General features: G+C 43.6%; 1 protein-coding gene across 1 annotated transcript; it reads right to left on the bottom strand.

The window, feature by feature from the left end:
- Positions 1-387: 387 nt before the first annotated feature.
- On the bottom strand, positions 388-5,539 carry bri3bp (bri3 binding protein). Its single transcript, XM_040194862.2, has 3 exons — positions 4,568-5,539; positions 3,628-3,730; positions 388-3,496 (listed from the first exon to the last, which is right to left on the bottom strand). The coding sequence occupies exons 1-3, from the start codon at positions 4,742-4,744 to the stop codon at positions 3,075-3,077; spliced, it is 702 nt and encodes a 233-aa protein (XP_040050796.1). The 5' UTR covers positions 4,745-5,539; the 3' UTR covers positions 388-3,074.
- Between the last annotated feature and the right edge of the window lie 12,166 nt (positions 5,540-17,705).

Below are 17,705 nucleotides of genomic sequence, written 5' to 3'. Positions count from 1 at the left end.
ATTCACTACTAGTTACAATATGACACGCCGCTTATAGGAGACAACCAGCTAATAGCAAGTTGTACATTTATGGAAGTGCTTTTTCTAACGTGTACACAAACCTCACTTAAAATGAATGCATTTAAGACGTGGACTGTGGGAAATGAGTATATATTCCAGAACTGGTTTTTAGTGAACACCAGCTTTATCGGCGCCATCTGGTGTCAGAAGCATCATGGCTGCATCTCAAAACAACTATTACGTATTACTTTAAACTGATTCCTGTGACCTTCGTGCACTGGAGGACAGACTATTATTCTTAATTGTGCAATAATCACAATATAATAATTCACACTATGCCAGACTATCACATCACAATGAAACTATCGAGTCAAAGAGTACAAGACATTTTGTCATACTGTGGTGTTTAATTTATTTCGATCGGGACCTCATTTTCACTGACAAAAAATAATTTATCCATCAACAGCTTTTGATAAAGACACATTCACACACAAACAGCAAACAACAGTTTGGCGCTCGCCTCATCACTGAACCACAGAAATATTAAGACCCAAATAAGGTCAAAATACAGAATAATGAACTGAAAAAAACACTCGTAAAAATGGCCTTAAATTAAACATATTATTTGCACAGCATGTTATAAAAAGCAGGAGACATGGAATAATAGTAATAAGTAGGATACAGTACAGTACATTTATGGAATTATTAGCCGTTTCAGCATGGAATAGATTAAATCTGAATGTAGCATTCAATCAGTGCTGAGAAATGTCAATTAAAAGATCCACTCGCAACTTCTAAAACCCGAGTGGTAACGGACAGTGGCACATACATGCCGAACTTTAGGTGCACAGCTTGTGTTTTCAAGCGGGTTTTTGTCTCGGAAATTTACATTTTTGTGCTGCAAGAAAGTAGTAATAAAAAAACGAGGGTGAGTGGAAATCATGAATCTTTTAAAATTCTGTCACATCAAACCCTGATTCATAGACAACTGGGTAGAAAACCTCCGTTCCATAACATAACCGGGCACTGCTATTCACTAAACACTGCCATTAATACCACATCCACCGAGCCGCTCCTCCAACACTGCTTTACACGATTCGCATTCTGAGATTCCCAACAGATCACAGGACAATTCATGTTCACACATGTGAAACCCCCCATGTGTGAGGAGTTGGTCTGTACAGTAATCAGCGAGCACGTTGTCATAACACAGAAAAAGACTGATAACAATTCACTCATTTTAATAATTAACTTTGCACTAACTCATCACGTAACACATTTCGGGAGGGTTCTCTACCAAGTCAGAAAACAACATGTATAATGTAACGTCATGCAAGAAGGCTCCGGTTACTATGGCTACGTGGGGGCGGGGAGGCACTGCAGGGATGAACTGGGTGTTGGGGGAAGATATTTTCCATGAATTGATACACATGAAAACAAGCTGTAGTCAAATATTGAACTAGTTTTGGACCAGTTTAAATTTATTCTGAAAATAAGGATGAAATGCAAGACGATGCCTCCAATACCAGAATCCAGCGCCTGTACTGAATGATCACTAAGCCAATGGGTCTCCGTCCGGTATTTTGTTGATGCAACATTTTCCTTCTCCAAGGAAGAAATGAACCCTTTACCCCGACTACATGGAGAAAGTGAGGAGGGAGCGTGAGTTGGTTCTTTGGCCCAAGTAATGTCATGAACGATAAGTGCCACATCGCCACCTTGTGAAGATCAACTTTCTAATGTGAAAGTAAATTTACATCCCCCTTGCAAATTTGCACAGCATGAGGGTCATTTGTATAAAAACATTTGTCTACAGTGTGCAGATTCAAAAGATTTCAATTTCAAAAAGCTGCGCCAAGAGGAATATGAATATAAATAAAGAGGTGTTTTAAACATAGAGGAGCAAGGCCGGGAAAAAAAGTCTTTCATGCAGCACACGATTAGAAAGGGATCGTTCTGTCCAAAATAATAAAGAAGAAAAAGATATGAAAACCCTAGAACACAAAAAAAAAAAAAAGGATTTTGATACATCAATGCACAGCGAGCCTGTGTTGAGAGCAAAGATTCAATTTAATAACTTGCATGAATCATAAATCTCTCATTAAGTTATTGGTAAGTATCACTTGTACAGTAGCCGCTTGTGTTTTTGCTACAGATTCAAAAGGCACTGAACCAAATTCAACCTGTAATCAAATTGAGATAATGATCCTGTTCACACTGGATCAAAGATGCATTAAGATGCAAACTAAACATGATACAAGAGCACGAAATGCACAGATTTATCAAGTATTTTATGTTGCCGAGACAGATTCCAAACCGGATTTGAAAAAACTGTTCAGTGACTCAAACAGGCCGAGAGATGACTTGAATCCACCTGATAACTCTTTTCCAAATCTCCATGCGTGTTGGTTGAGTCCCTGAGATATCGCTGCCTCTCTGCATTTCTATTCACTCTTCAATACGGTGCTTTTCATTTCACAAAACACACACATACACAATAATGCCCACACATTTGAGTAAGTCACCCAGACGCATTTGCTCGTGCCCACACACAAACCCACAGAATGAAAAAGAGGTCCTGATGTCAAACTATTGCCACTATGGGACGGGGACTTACTGAAACAGGGGACCTGTGAGATTAACATCTTGGATTGAAATTGGAATAAATAAATCTATAACCATGATGATGATTTAAGGATGAAATCTTCTAACCTGAAATAGGGAGTTTCTCCAAAAAAGGAGTTGAGGTGAAGAACGTGGGCCAGCATTTAGAAAACCATGAACATCTCAAATGTAGCAAAACCGTTTCAATCAAAGCCTTGAGACGGACCTAACAAAAGGTTTTAAAAAAAGGTTTGCTTGAATTGTGTAAGCTCCAAGTCAACCGTTCACACCGGCGTCCTGTAACTAAAAAATAATAATAACTCAAGCAGTTAAAATACTGTTTTACAAAACTAGTTTTGTCCCCCATCTGACCATAGAGTTGTAAATACCCAGTAGTTGTGTTTGCTGCAGATGTGCACAGGAAACATCCACTCCACGTAGTTGCCATACACCCCCCCCCCCCGCCCCACCTACTGGTCCCCGGCGCGCTCCAGGCCGTCTATGACGCGGCTCAGCCGGATGTTCAGCAGCCTGATCTGAGTGTCCAGGTGGTCGATCTTCTCCTCCAGCGAACCGGCCCCTCCTCCCCGACGCCAGTACGCTCCGACGGGCCCCGTCATGAAGTACACCGCCATGATGAAGCACAGCGGCAGCACCGCGCGCTCGGGGTCCCCCTCGAACTTCTGCAGGATGTAGAGGCAGGACAGGGCGAAGAGCGTGACGCGCGCCAGCCAGAAGAAGCGGCCGAACACGGCGTGCAGCAGGTAGAAGAAGCCGCCCAGGAACATGGAGAGGAACCAGTAGGCCACGAGCACGGCGGCGACCAGCAGCAGGGCGCGCGCCGGAGAGTTGGTGAGAGATGTGGGGCTGAAGTAGTGGCTGAGGTTGGAGGCTACAGAGGGGAGGAAGAAGAAGAGGGTAGAATTACAATAAGTCCCTCTCCGTTTGGTCAGAAAATGCCATGATACATAAAAAGATATATATATATATATTAAATATATATATATATATATATTTACTTACATTCGATGCCCATCACGTCCAGCAAATCTGACCAGATCTTCCAGATTGTGTCGAGGAACGAGTCCACTCCATGGACAAACCGCTCCGTGGTTTTGGAGAAAAACTACAGAGAGACGGGTGAGAATAGTAAGAACTGTAGCAGTAGCTTAAGGCAGTGGAGTTGCACAATAAATTGATGTGTTGTTGTGTTTCTTTTCATTCAATCCCACCAAATGGAATGGATGGACTAAAACGTGGGTTTTGTGCTCACGAGCTTGTCATTAAAAGACTCATGAACAATGTACATGTACAGCATTGGGTCTGTATGTTATAGTTTATTAATAAAAACACACACACACACACACACACACACACACACACACACACACACACACACACACACACACACACTTAGGATAAAAGCTGCAGTTTGACAGTTAACCGCGTCACGTCGCCCGTCACAACTTGTGCCCATTCGGGGCCTCGTTCAGGAAATGAAGGGAAACATCGGGTTCAGAATGCAGGAAGTGCACGTGAGGCAGCGCGCGCGGACGGAGCACTGCGGGTCATTAGCAGCGTTCTGTGAGGAGAAGCGGAAGCGGACACGCGGAGACGAGTGGCCCGCGCGACGGCGCTTCCGGCCCCCGCAGAGGCTCGTGCTTGGTGCACTTGCCGATGGACTCGGAACAATGAACTTAAAACGTTACTGCGTGAAAACGCACGTTATTGCACTGCACGCGGCGACGTCACATCAACTAACAATATTTTCTAGATAAATAAAAAAAAAACATGATAATGGCTAATTTTCAAAATGGCATCCGTTAAAAACCGTTGGGCCAAGGCCCCGCGCGCTGCTTCCCCCCCGCTTGCTCGCCCACAGATCTCAGACCCGCGAGCCGCTGATGACGCTGATGACACCCGAGCGTTGGTCGCCTGGTGAAGCACACGTCCCCTCGCTCACCTTGTACAGCCCTCTGATGTTGTCCTCTCCGAAGACCCCGCTGAGGGTCTGGTAGACGCCGTTAGCTGCCCGTCGGAAGCTGTTCTGGTTGCTGGTCTTGCTCCTGCCCGCTTCGGCTGTGTTCAGCACGGAGGCGGAAAGCACCAAGAAAACCACGAAGACCCCGATCCCCTTCATGGCGAACAAAAAGTCCCGAGATGTTGAGCGGAAATTTGTATCGGAATGGATCGATGAGAGGCAAGGAGGAGAGGGGCCGGCAGCGGGCTGTCTTGAGAGACACCTTGGAGAAGATGAGAGGCGCTTCACCGTAATAATGGTAATGAGCCGTGATGCCTTCAATGACTCATCGCCCGTATACGACGTTGGCGTCTCGTGTGAAAGGAGAAGTCGGTTTATTGGCTGCTGCTTTATTGTACATGGAACATGATAGTTTGAGTGACTCAAGGCATCAGTGAAAATACTAACATTGTATCAGTGTCCTAACTGGTATTTGAAGTGGTTTACTTGCTAAATAAATTGCTGCTGTCTCCCTTAACCATTCAAAATGGCCTATTGTTAAGAAGACACGACTCGTACTTAACAGCATTATCTAGACTACAAAAGTAATGGACTTATATCTATGACATGTGTTTTCGCCGTTCTGCCCTTTAAAACACCCTCAACGTATTCCATTAGTGTTACATTTCCGTTTTTCTTTAAAAGCACCGTCGTGTGGATCCGAGGCAGCGTAGTGTCATTGGAAGCCCGCTGCTGCCCTCAAGTGGTGAAGGAGTGCGACTGCTCTCCCTGACATCTCAATCCAGCATTTTGCTCCCTTAATGAAAGCCCTACACTCTAAGGATGCTTCCTTCACTCTAAGCTTGTTGAAATATGCTTTTATTTAATCGTTTGATTCTTGGTCGAGAACCTGTTTCTGCATCATTCTGTCTCGCTTTAACTGTGTCTACAGCAAATAAACCACCAACCAAAACCCACGTATACTACACATACATTTCGAACTATAATATGGTCAACATCTTATATATTTTCTGATGTATAGATGTTACTGAAATTGAGAACACTATTGAGAAGTTTCCCACTACTGTTATAGATATTTTTTCAATACTAATAAGCTATATTTGATATTTTTTTTTTTAAATATCTGTAAAATCGAATACCATTAAGCAGACAAAGCGTCATGCTCATGTGACAGGGAGTTTAAAATAAAGATGCTCCAGAGAGGTACTTAATAATAATAATAATAATAATACATTTTATTTATATAGGGCTCTTCAAAGTACTCAATGACGCTTTACGTGGTTAAAATAAGCATAAAACAAAGACATCATATAAAAACACAGCATTAATTACACATTAAAAGCCGATCTAAAAATGTGCATTTTGACTAGTGACTTAAAAGGTTGTGAAGGGCTTTGTGAGTGAGGAGAAGGATTTTAAAGCGGATGCATTGTGGGACAGAGAGCCAGTGGAGGTTCTGGAGGACGGGGGTGATGTGTGGGTGATACTTGTATGGTTTACCCCTGAGTTCTCACCATGTGATTAATGTGAAATAGTCCTTTGCTAATTGCTGAATATTTTCATGAAGTTGAAATACATTTTAGGTGGATTTTCAAGATATGTGAGTAAAAAACGACAATGGTAATGAAGGTAGTCAATCATTCATTGTAATTACAGTAATGTGTATGTGATACCAGTTGTAGATGATCAAGGGCCACTGTTTGCTCTTTCCTTTTTTTCCTCCATCAGATTTCTGTCACATAACGATACTCGGTATCCAAGCAACGCACACACAAGTCAGTACTTAAAGAAGGCAGTGAAGAACGATTTCAGCGGTGAGAAGTACGTTTCGATCCGAGGGTCGAATAAGTTTAGTGAAGCTACCGCTTTGTTTCAAACAACTTAAAATGTATGGACAAATGCCAAGAGTGACCCTGAGAGCAGCTCTTTGATGGCCTTTTCCTACAAAGACGTCTAAAACTATTTAATTTATGGAGGTAGAAGGTAGGAGAGCCTTTAATACTGAATTAGAGCGAGGGAGACAATTTGTTTAGTAAATAATTAAGAGCAAATGTTTCTTGACTGCACGCTCCTTCTCTGTGCGTCTGCTTGTCTCTTTGTCGAACACACGTCTCTGCAGCTGAACATCCGAGGTGGTCTCAATCCTCAGAACTGCTACCAGCGTTTTGAACAAGTAACGTAGAAGATTCCCGGGGCCCCGCGGACCTAACATGTGCCGCCTGCTCCAGAAAACACACCCAGGGCCGTGAGGCTGAGTATCTGAGCGGGCGAATAGTCGGCGAAGGGGCTTAGTTATTTGGGAAGAATAAAGTTAGCAGTCAGTCCAGAAGACAGGCTACATGTGGGTGGTTGGTTGGCACGTCTCTACTCTTGGCTTGTGTTATGAGCCTCATATTGAACGCCGCGCTGGTGAGAGGTCACCTGTTCCTCCGTGTCCCCGGCTGATGGCCGCAGTGAACTCATTTCATTCTCACACACGCAAACGAATAAACACACTCTAAAGTGGTAAACTGCTCAGCTTACTTTGTTCTTCATTAGTGCCAAGTAGAAAAAGGGTTAGAATAACAGTGCTTCCTCCAAACATTGTGACTGCCAATACTTGCTGACAGCACCCCGTTCCTTATCTTTGGCAGCTCCGCCATCTGCAGGCCGAGCAACACCAATCAACGGGAATTGGATGCTACCAATTTTAAAATCCCTTGAGGGAAATTGAGTTTCTCTCGAAATTGGCCGAAAAAGTACTGTTTCTATTGTTCTTATAAAAAAACACCACCTGGTGCATTTGCTGTAACATCTAAAAAACTTTCTGTGAGGCCTTCTTTGGACATGAGAAGAGGAAACAATAGATCTTTTGTCCCTGAATGGTTCACAATCATCTCATTGTAGATATTGAGGACCAAAATATAAAGACACCAGACCAAGAGAGTCTTGAAAGTCACTCTAGCTCTGAAGGAAGCTGTGCCTTTCACCCTCTTCTTCATCAGCCCCTGGAACTCTTCCACCCTCTTGCGTTTGGGGTCCAGTCCACTTTTCCCAAGCACTCCTGACATTATTGCTATTTATCAAATGAGCGCCTTGGAGCTGTGTAATTCCACATTTGGCACAAGGAAAAGCAAATCAAGTGTCTCAGTCGCTTGGAGAGTACCAGACAAATATAGCAAGCAAACAATTGGGTCATTTATTCTGTCTACATGGTGGATAAATGATATTCAATTTGAGATAATGTGTTCTAGCAGGCTTCCTTTCCGCCAGTGAAACGGCTTAGTTTGTCTTTGCTGTTAACTGTGACGATATGGGACACACACACACACACACACACACACACACACACACACTGGGCAAGCATTGTTTCCCACTTCTGTCTTCCACCTTTTCTCTCTGTCTTTCTTATCCTCTGCCTGCACTCGCTCCCTCTCTTTTCGTGCCTCCTTCAGACTCGCTCCTTATTGGCCCCCCCGGGCAGTGCTCGGCTACTTTGTGGGGCCGGTGCAGCCTTTCCATCACAAACCCTGACTCCTCTCTCCACTCGCCCCGTCTATTTCCTTCTTCCTCTCCCTGCACAGTGGCTGCAGGCTGTAGGTCCCCAGCATCCATTGCTTCCCCCGGGCCTGGCCTCTGGCTACGAGGAGGACCCCCCCCCCCCACCCCCCACCCCACCTCCTCAACACACCCGCACACAAATCCAAATCCAAATGCACATCCATCAGAGAATGTGAAGTATTCATTTGCACGCATGTGCGCTTTCATTAGTCCATATACGAGTGTGTGTCTGGGAGTACTTACTTTGGCTGCGAGGCGAGGTCCATTAGCGCTAGGCAGATGTAATGCACTGCTGAAACCCCCCCCCCCACCCCCACATTCGGGTGTCTCCAAACCCATTTCTTTAGCTAATGAATGCAGCTCGACTGTAAAAAAAAAAAAAAAAAAAAGCCACGCTACTCATCCATTTTACATGCCGACAAAGAGCCATTGGTAATGATTCTTCAAACTATATTACAATATGCACTTAAAATAATGCACACCCCTGCTGGTCTGGCTCCCAATTAAGTTATTTCTCATCTGTTAATGACCATGGGAAGTCAACAGCGTCCTTGAGTGTTGGCCGAGCATGTGTCACACGCTGTGATTTAGGGCCATCAGCAGCGCCTCCATCCTCGCCTCTCTCCCTTTTGAAAGTTTTGACCTCCATCTCTGTCAGTGTTCCTCCCTCAGTCTCTCCATCTGACACGCTCTTTTGTGGAGGAAAAAAAAACAAAAGGCAGACACCCCCCCCCCCCCCCCCTCCTCCCAGCGGTCCGACTGAGTTCAAAAGTGTGAGGAGACACAATGGAGAGGTCCTCCAAGGACGGGACTTCAAAGTAGACGGAGCAACCTTTGAATGATAAGACATTTGTCATAAACGAAAAGAGAGCAACACAAATCAGTTTGGAAAGAGGCATTAACAACAATAATACACATTGCAGCCCTTTCTAACTGGCCGATCAATCAAGAGTTACACTTCGGTCGCCTTTATAACAGACTGACTGGAGAGCTTCACACTCCATTTATTCTCAAGTCTCCACTGCATGGATGAACATTTTGAAAAGTCCGCACAAATAGTACTTCCCTGGTCTGTCGGTGAATACCCTGCCTGTGAATGAAAAGTATTGGTCAGTTTCTACACCGAGTCAAGCTGTATGATGGAGACATGTCCTCAGATAGGACCTGAATCAGATTTAAATGCCATGTTGTGCATGTTTGTAGGGAGCACATCCACAACTGAAGCCTGCGGGATCCGGCCCACACACGAGCATACCAACAAATGTATTCTCATTTAAACAATAAATAGCATTGAGTTTTATTAAATTTGAAAGAATGTGTTTGTGCCCAGTTGCTGTGTTTTTGCTTTTAAAAGCTCCCCTCGACGGAAATAGGCAGTTTGATCCTGTGAAGTCAATGCCAGCTGCGATAACATCACAGAGCTTCTATGAGTCTGCGTAAGATCCGAGGAGTTATGTTTTTATTTTTTAACTTTTAAGCATTTCAACATCCTTGTGTCCTATCTCTCTTCCTTCAAACTGGATTGGAAGATCACAGGGGACACAGCGTCAGATCTCGTCCTCCAGTCACTGTTGAAGTTGCGATAAGGAGACAGGCACCACATGGAGTTGAAAACTTTTTGAAAGTACCTGCCAATCCTCACACAACCCGCCTCACAGAATAGACACAGACAGCCGGGTCAATGCGTGCTTAGGAAAGAAAAAAGGGAGACATTCTTGATGCTTGATGATTTTTTTTTAATTCAGTAAAGGAAGCTTTTTTCTACATGTCTGTTTCATTTTAGTACACGTACTTACGCCTGGTCTTTAAAATGTACAATCCTCCCACAGTTAAAAACCTCAGTGCCACGCTTTCTTTGTGAATCAGTCTTATCTCTCCCTGCGATCTGTCCAATTTTTGAGGGGTGATGACTAAATACCTTGAGAACTGACCTGAGCTATTTAGCATCCTGGCACACTAGCAGCCATTCCAGATCCAGCAATCCTATTTTGCAGCACCCTTGCAATACATGTCTTTGGAAAATCTCACACGTCGTCTTCAAAATGTGTTTGGTGACACTTGGCCAACTCATTTTCAGACACAGCCCGTCTCAGTAGGGAAGCTGCTGAGCGGACTGGTCCTATCTGAAAGGCCACAGGCAGAAGAAGCAAGCTGTAGAACTGTGAGGAGATAAGAGAGGACGCAGGGTGTCCATACTATGGCATTTGGCTGAACTTTGCATTTCATTCACCCCCAACTTCATGAGCTCTGGCAGGAAGAGTAACCAGATAAGTGTGAATGTGTCAATGTGATTTTCTCCCTCTTTGGTTATCTTCTTCTTTCGCTTCTCCCATCATCTCCTTTTTTAGGTAGGCGCAGATGAGTCCCTCACAGAAGTGTGAAGGAGTCCACTTTGGCAGCATGACAGGGAAGGGACTGGGCCCCTTCAGATGGGGCCATTACATGTGCTACTGTATTACATATGATAGTCTGCAGCATCAGTTGCATATGACCAACAATGGAGGTCAGCATAGCCGGACTGTGGCCGCATGTTAAAGTCACAATTTGACAATTTGTGGACTACACTTCTCATGCGGACGATTCGGTGAGAAGATGTTTGGCGTATGAGGAGCTGCTGACCTTAGCGTTGCCTTCGGAACTGTGCTAACAAAATAAGCATGCAGAATCACCTGTATCTGTAATCTGACATATTGATCATGATGGATAACCGTTATTGCAAAAAAAACAACCTAATTAATTAACATTTTGAATCATGGAATAAAGTTAGTTTATTTCACGGCGTTAAATCTCATAATTCACCTACAAAGAAGCTTGTTCCACTAAAGTGAAACGTGTCTTTCGTGCAGCTAGACAGCTAGCGTTTCCATCGATGACCACAGACGATGGGTCACACTAAGCCCTTCTGCGTAGTTGGACACACACGCAGCCCAGATAAAGGAATCCACTAAGTGAAGTTGGTGTAGGCAGGATCATTTTAAAAACTGCTGACAGAGCAGTTGTTTTAATGCTTTTTTCTTTTCTCCTCTTTCTCCAGTGATTTACTTCATCTCCCATCTGCCTTGGCCTTGTTTATATCTACCTACACACTATTCCAATACTGCTCCACGTCCCTTTTCTCCCCTCATTCAATATATTGCATCTCCCTATTTCTCCCGCATCACCTCTCTCTCCCCCTTTATTCTCCCTTTTCTATGTGTTTGTCTGTGCCTTCTATTCCCAAACACATCGACCCGTTTCAGAAAAACAGAAATGCGCCGTGAGAGCGTGAAAACTTCAAAAGGAGCAGAAAGGCAGAGCTGAGCTAAGCGTCCCTCACCACCGCCAACTGGTGCCCAAGCAAGAAGAAAAGACGGCGAGTGTGTGTTTGTGTTGGTTGCCGTTGTGTCCTTGCGGTGATCCACGTGCCAGCTTACATGAACGAGAAACGACAGAAGCTTCAGTGGACTGAGATCAATATCTAGCTCTGCCGCGGTGGGGACACGGCCCCTTTAGAGGGAGCCTACATGCAACTGGCTGATCTGTGGCGACTAGGACAACAAGTGGCAATTAAAGCCACATTATTGGGTTTTTTGAAAACCTCGGGGCAGTGCAGCAGAAATGTAGGCCCAGTGCTGACATGTTATCCCCTTATTGAAGTCAATATGGTGCAAAGAAAGCCAATTATACTTCACTATGTGAGAATATGGTACTGTGGTCATTCATTTGTGAACTGGAATAAGCCTGTTTTAGCAACTTTCCCGTATGGAAGAACCCGGCCTTTCCTTCCATCTCCAAGTTCACAAAACTCTGGAATCAGAGTCATGAATTACATCAGCAGAGTAGATAAAATGTTGTATTATGTATTCTAAACTGCCTGGAGCTATGTTGGTAAGTTAAACAGGTTAAAATTCCCTTATTTTCTGTTTTATATTGCTTGGAAAAACATCTTCCTGCTGTAAAAACATCTGCTTTTTAAAAACTCAATTAACGATAACGGCGAACACGCCATGATAACGTTGTAATTTATCTCTGCCATATAAAATCCTCTACTGAACACAGCCTGAATGCATCATGGTGTAACACAATGGAACGTCGTTGATCTACGATCGGCCGCAACTGTAGGCAGAAAAAATCAGACAAAAACAGCCCGAAGGACAAAACGGCAATCTAAGAGCAGATGTTTCCCGCCGCACACAGAAGCAGCCCGAGTGTGAGGAGAAGGGCCGCGAGGGCAGAGCTACGAGATCACAAGCGAATCCGTCATCTTGTCAAATTGAAAGAACACGCTCTTGAATACAGATTGGTTAAAAAGCTCCATACATCTGCCATCAGGAGTGAGTGGCAGCTGACAGAGAACTGTTGTGGTTTAGTGGGCAGGCCGAGCTTCTACGTGTTGCTTGCAAAGTGTCTGCAGGGTTTCTAAAATCTAATAGTCCTTTACTTTTTTTATCTTTTACTTCACCCCTTCCACTTTCTTTGACCTGTTGACCTCTTGCCTCTAGTCATGTAATGATTCTTTTAGTCCGGTTCCTGGCCACCAACATTCACTTTCAGTACAGCGCTGTATTGCATATTACAACTTTAGCTGGTGTGCGAGACCCCTACGGTTACCTTAAGCCTCTAATCCTCATGTATTTACAAATCGGGTCTATTTGAGCTTTTTGTGTCTCGTACTGAAACGCCCATTCTTCAATTGTAGTGCTTTGGCATGTTTCAGGCGTTGTTTTCGAAGACATCATTTTCATTTTGCAGCTAAACAGCTTGTCCGCTCTCTTCACTGCACTTTGATTCAGATAAATTCATGAAACAATATCATTTGAAAACTGCAGATTGAGAATGAATAATGATAGCTGGGCACAGAGAGATTTACGCTATAAAAGTGATCAAGGTAAGTACTTGGGATTTATTCTTGATCTATATAAGGACAGCCGATTACAGAGGAATAAAATGATTCAACCCCCTCCTCCTCCCACGCTTTGTATAATTCATCATCTGTTCACCCGTAGAGGGCAGTAAAGCATTGGATGAAGTCACAGACTGGCAACCAGCGAAGCCTGCTGTGTCGAGGGAGTTCTCACCTGCAAATGAACTTGAGGGTACCGGCAGGGTGATTCTTTGCGATGCCTCATTTATCCTGTCGGTGGGGTAGAGTGAGTGAGGCGCAGTCTTAAAAATGTGGGACTGGATTTTGTTGAGAGAGGTGAACGTGTCCCTTCCGTCAAGGACTTGCACCTACACCTACACCTGCACCTGCACCAACCTCTCTCCTTGAACATTTTGCTCTCTGGCCTCTCCGCTCTCTCAGTCCAGTTTCAGTCAATGTTATCGTGCGTAGTTCACTGCACATGGCATTTTGTTGCATTGAGTTCCTCACTGATTAAAATAATATATGGCCACTAAAATTGCTAAAATTGTTATCGGACATGCTAGAAATTATCTTGTGATTTTTTTGAATCAACAACTTTCCTCTTCTTTCTCCACTTCTTGTGTGTGTGTGTGTGTTTTTGTGCCAGTGTGTGTGCACCGGGCTGTATTTGGGCCCCCTACCGTGAGGGCTGCACCTCCATGCGTCATCATTAGTACCTGACAGGTCAACTCACACGTCCTCCCACACACACACACACACACACACACACACACTGGCCAGATGGGTCATTACCCACAGTGGGGACACTCAGGACAAACACCTTTAGTTCCAAGAGATCAGCAGACAGTCTCCCTCTAACGGCTCAGGGCTCCTGGTGTCCCTTGGAGTTTAAGAGTCTGTGTGTAGCTTTCCCCCATTAAACTGGCTTTCTGACATGGCGAGGGCAACGAATGAGCAAAGCGCTTTAACAAACCATTATTGTGTGTGTCTTTGCAATCAAAAGCAACACAGATGGAGGTGCTTCACTGCAATGCCTGATGTTACCGTGTCAATATATAAATACAAAGTTTACTGTCAGTTCAACTGAAAAAGGTATTGAATTCCATTGTAACGTTACCATGGATGGTGCAATCTTTGCAGGACTTTTTTAGCAAATGGGTAGAAAAAATAGCGTGACAATACAGAATCTGGTAATATCGACTGTAAAAGTGAGCAAACTTCTATGTCTCCTTCAGTCATAATAATATCACGGTGTCTTTGTAAATAACAGAGATTACGTTTTTCATAATGTCTCAGAAATTGAATTTTTTCTATTTCGAGGTTCCCAGAGTGAAAATAAAACACGAAAATGTTATAAATGTCAAAGGTAAGGTGTGAAACTTCAAACTTCAGGAAAGAAACAACTTAAATGTATAGACGCTGAATAAAAGTAGCCTTGCCTCTTACTGTGTTGACTGTAAATGCTGCGCTTCATTAGGTAGGCTTTCATTATGTATGACTGGACTGATCCATAATAATAATGGATGTGCATGTGTACTGTTTACAGGAAGAACACGTCATATCTGACACACATCACGTCCAAAGGAAAGCGTTAAGTGATCCACATGGAAGTTAATTCTCTCTCTATACGTTACCTTGACAACAAGGTAGGTTTACTCCTCTTCTGTACGTTACGCACCATCAAAAGCAAGTTCAACTGCTATACTTGCACAGATGTTGTCTTAATGTGATCTTTCTTTAGTATTTTAAAGACATCTTTTTAGCGGGACCGAATCAATCCGTCTATAAATCATTACATCAACTTGCTAGAAAACGTGATTGATCGAGCTAAAGTAATAATTTCAATGATTGGCTTGTTTTTTTATATTATAGATGTGGGTCTAGCAGCTAACAATCTCCACAGGAATCCATGCTGTTTACCTGTCACTGTCACTGTCAGTGTCTATGTGTGTGTGTGTGTGTGTGTGTGTGGTGTTGTGTGCTGGTGACAGCAATTACTGCACTAAAATGGCGCAGTAATCTAACGCTACCGAGCCACGCGGTCGATTCCCATTGCTGCAAAAAACAGCAGACATGCACAAGCGTGGTTTAGTTTTTCTTCGAGTGTCTGTCTCTGTTTTAACAAATGACTTAATTGCAGAGCAGAGGGAGAAAATAGCTGTTCTTTCTGCACTTCCTCACTCATTTGGGCTTGCTTCATTTTTCTCTGCGGGATCTTTCGTTTACTTAATTAACCTTTAGAACAGTTGTTACCTCCGTGAGCCTCACCTGTGTCAAGGCAACTCTGCCACTTTCTCTTCTGCTACTTTTTTTTAATTGCTACTTGTGGTCTAATTGTTACAGCTACACGAACAGTGATGTTACCAAAGCATTTGACTAAAATGTGACCTCTTACTTACTGAACATTTTCTTACAGCAAAGGCATTGAGTGCTTTGCGTTTGAGCCTGTGCACATATTGTGTACAAGGCGTTCTTAAGCAACTTTAGCTTTGCTTTTGTCCACCAGGGACCACTTTCAGTTTGACTACTTTTGCTTTCACCTACCTTCCTTTTGATTCAAACATCTTACACCCGGTGCGAAGCACAACAAATCTCGAATTGCAGTTTTAGACTGTTTTCACACCAGTCATTTGTGTAGGTAGGAAATATGCGCGCGCCCATCTGTGTTTCCATGGGTGGGTTGGTCCCAAAAAAGGTGTTGATGGGCGTATTGTTTGCACATTGCTGTCTTCAGACAGCATCTGGTGACAATATTTTGGTAAGATGTGCTTCCTAACGTCTTCAAAATGAGTTTACACCAAGATTGTTCAGATAAATATAGTCAGCAGGTGACAATTCAAATATGGTACTTAACAATAAAATAAGACTCAAATAAGACTCAAATAAGACGCATTCTGCATTGCTCAACTTGCAGGGTGTTTTCAGCGCTAACAACCAGCAGCAGGGACGCCAAACCACTGATCAATGCCAGAAGCAGCATATTTAAAAAAAAATGTGTCATGAGTTTTGAATAGCGCCGTTTTGGCTTATCTCTCATTACGCAGCACCTAGACGGACGTTTGTGTCACGGTTTGGGTTAATGTCTGGTTTTATTTTGTAGTTTCTTGCCTCTGTTCTCCCTGGGTCATGTCACTTCCTGCCTTGTCCTGTCCTCCTCTGTGATTGTCTGTCATGATTGTTTCCACCTGCACCTCCCTAGTATATTATTTAAGCCATGTGTGTCTGTTGTCACTTGTCGCGTCATTGTCTATCGTCCTAGATGTTCCTCGTTCCTGCCTGCCCTTTTGCCCCATGCTCCTGTGTGTTTTGGCCCGTTGGCCTTTTGCGTTTTTGCATTTTGACTATTAAAGTCCTTTTTGTTTCCCGCAAACTTTGCGTTTGAGTCCTGCCTTTTTCCCCACGCAACATCTCTGACAGTTTGTGTGTAAGGCCGTCCCTAAAGAACATTTTTTTGACGTTTCTTATGATACAAGTTTTGTGGGGGGGGGGGGTAAGGGTTTGCACTGCGGGCCTAAATGCACCCGGTGACACAAACTCCAGTTAAGCAGGAAATGGTGCGTTTTGTCACACCGTACCGCCCGAGGACTGGCAGACGGAGGAGGGCCCACTCCCATAAAACCCCAGGTTTTCTTTTCTAAAACATGAGTTTCACTTCAGCGAACCCGTTGCTTTACAGGGAATGAGAGATGACACTCCGTTTAACACTTGGATTAGTCCTTCTGTCTTGGGGTAAAACACATGACCCCAAATGGCCCCCGTAGGGCTCCCTCGCTGCCTTTAGTGTATGAAATGGTATGAATGGTTAGTGCAGATGTGGGGGCCCCCTTGCATGGTAGCCACTGCCATCAGTATAATTAATGTTTTAATTAAATTAAATCACCTATAAAAACTAAAATAATTGTTCAATTGTGCGGTTCCCTGCATAAACCGCAAAGGGTAATTTCTTATACTAAATTGTAGCTATTGTTTTAAGCCGGTGCGTGACAGCAACAAGCGGTAAACACATTAACATATGTCCTAATAAAGTCTATTCGACAAACACGTTAGGTTGATGAGACCGCCGACACTGAACCAAACAAACGTGTGGGCCATGAAACTATAACAATGAGGAAAGCGTTGTTGTCCGGTAATAGTTCTCTGTGATACCTGTCACATTACACAGGAGCGATTTGATTCATTGTTAATAAGGATGTTGATAAGTGCAGCTTTAAGAGACAGCGGTAACTTATTGGCCGAGTAGCTTTGTAGCCTGGTGAAGCTACGGATGCTAAGCATTGAGGATAATTCATTTTCATGTTCTGTGGTAAAACGAATCAGGCTTGATTTAGGGATGGAGATCATCATGCACAAATATTGATTTCCCTGACACAGATAAACAAAATTAGATCCATATATCTTCTGATGTTACTTTACATAATGCACCCGTGCAGAGAGAAAACAATCACCGCATATTGAAAAGACTTCTCAGACCTAATAAATGGGAGTAATACAGTCAATTTACAATTTCTCAAAGGAGACTGGATTTTAATATGGAATATTTAAGATTAAGTTACAGATCCACGACACGGAACCGGGCTTCGCTTGTTTAATTGATGTGCTCGGAGTGGAAGGTTTCTTCACATGAGGGTGAAAATGGGTTTATTAAGAGGCACAGAGGAGCAGCGATGAAGGATGTGAAAATGTGTAGCTTTACGTCTCAGGAATAGCTGAACTCCTCTGTGGAGCTGCCCCACA

This window comes from Gasterosteus aculeatus, chromosome 13, assembly GCF_964276395.1.
Source record: "Gasterosteus aculeatus chromosome 13, fGasAcu3.hap1.1, whole genome shotgun sequence".
NCBI lineage: Eukaryota > Metazoa > Chordata > Actinopteri > Perciformes > Gasterosteidae > Gasterosteus > Gasterosteus aculeatus.
This window is presented reverse-complemented; position numbering and strand designations above follow the sequence as displayed.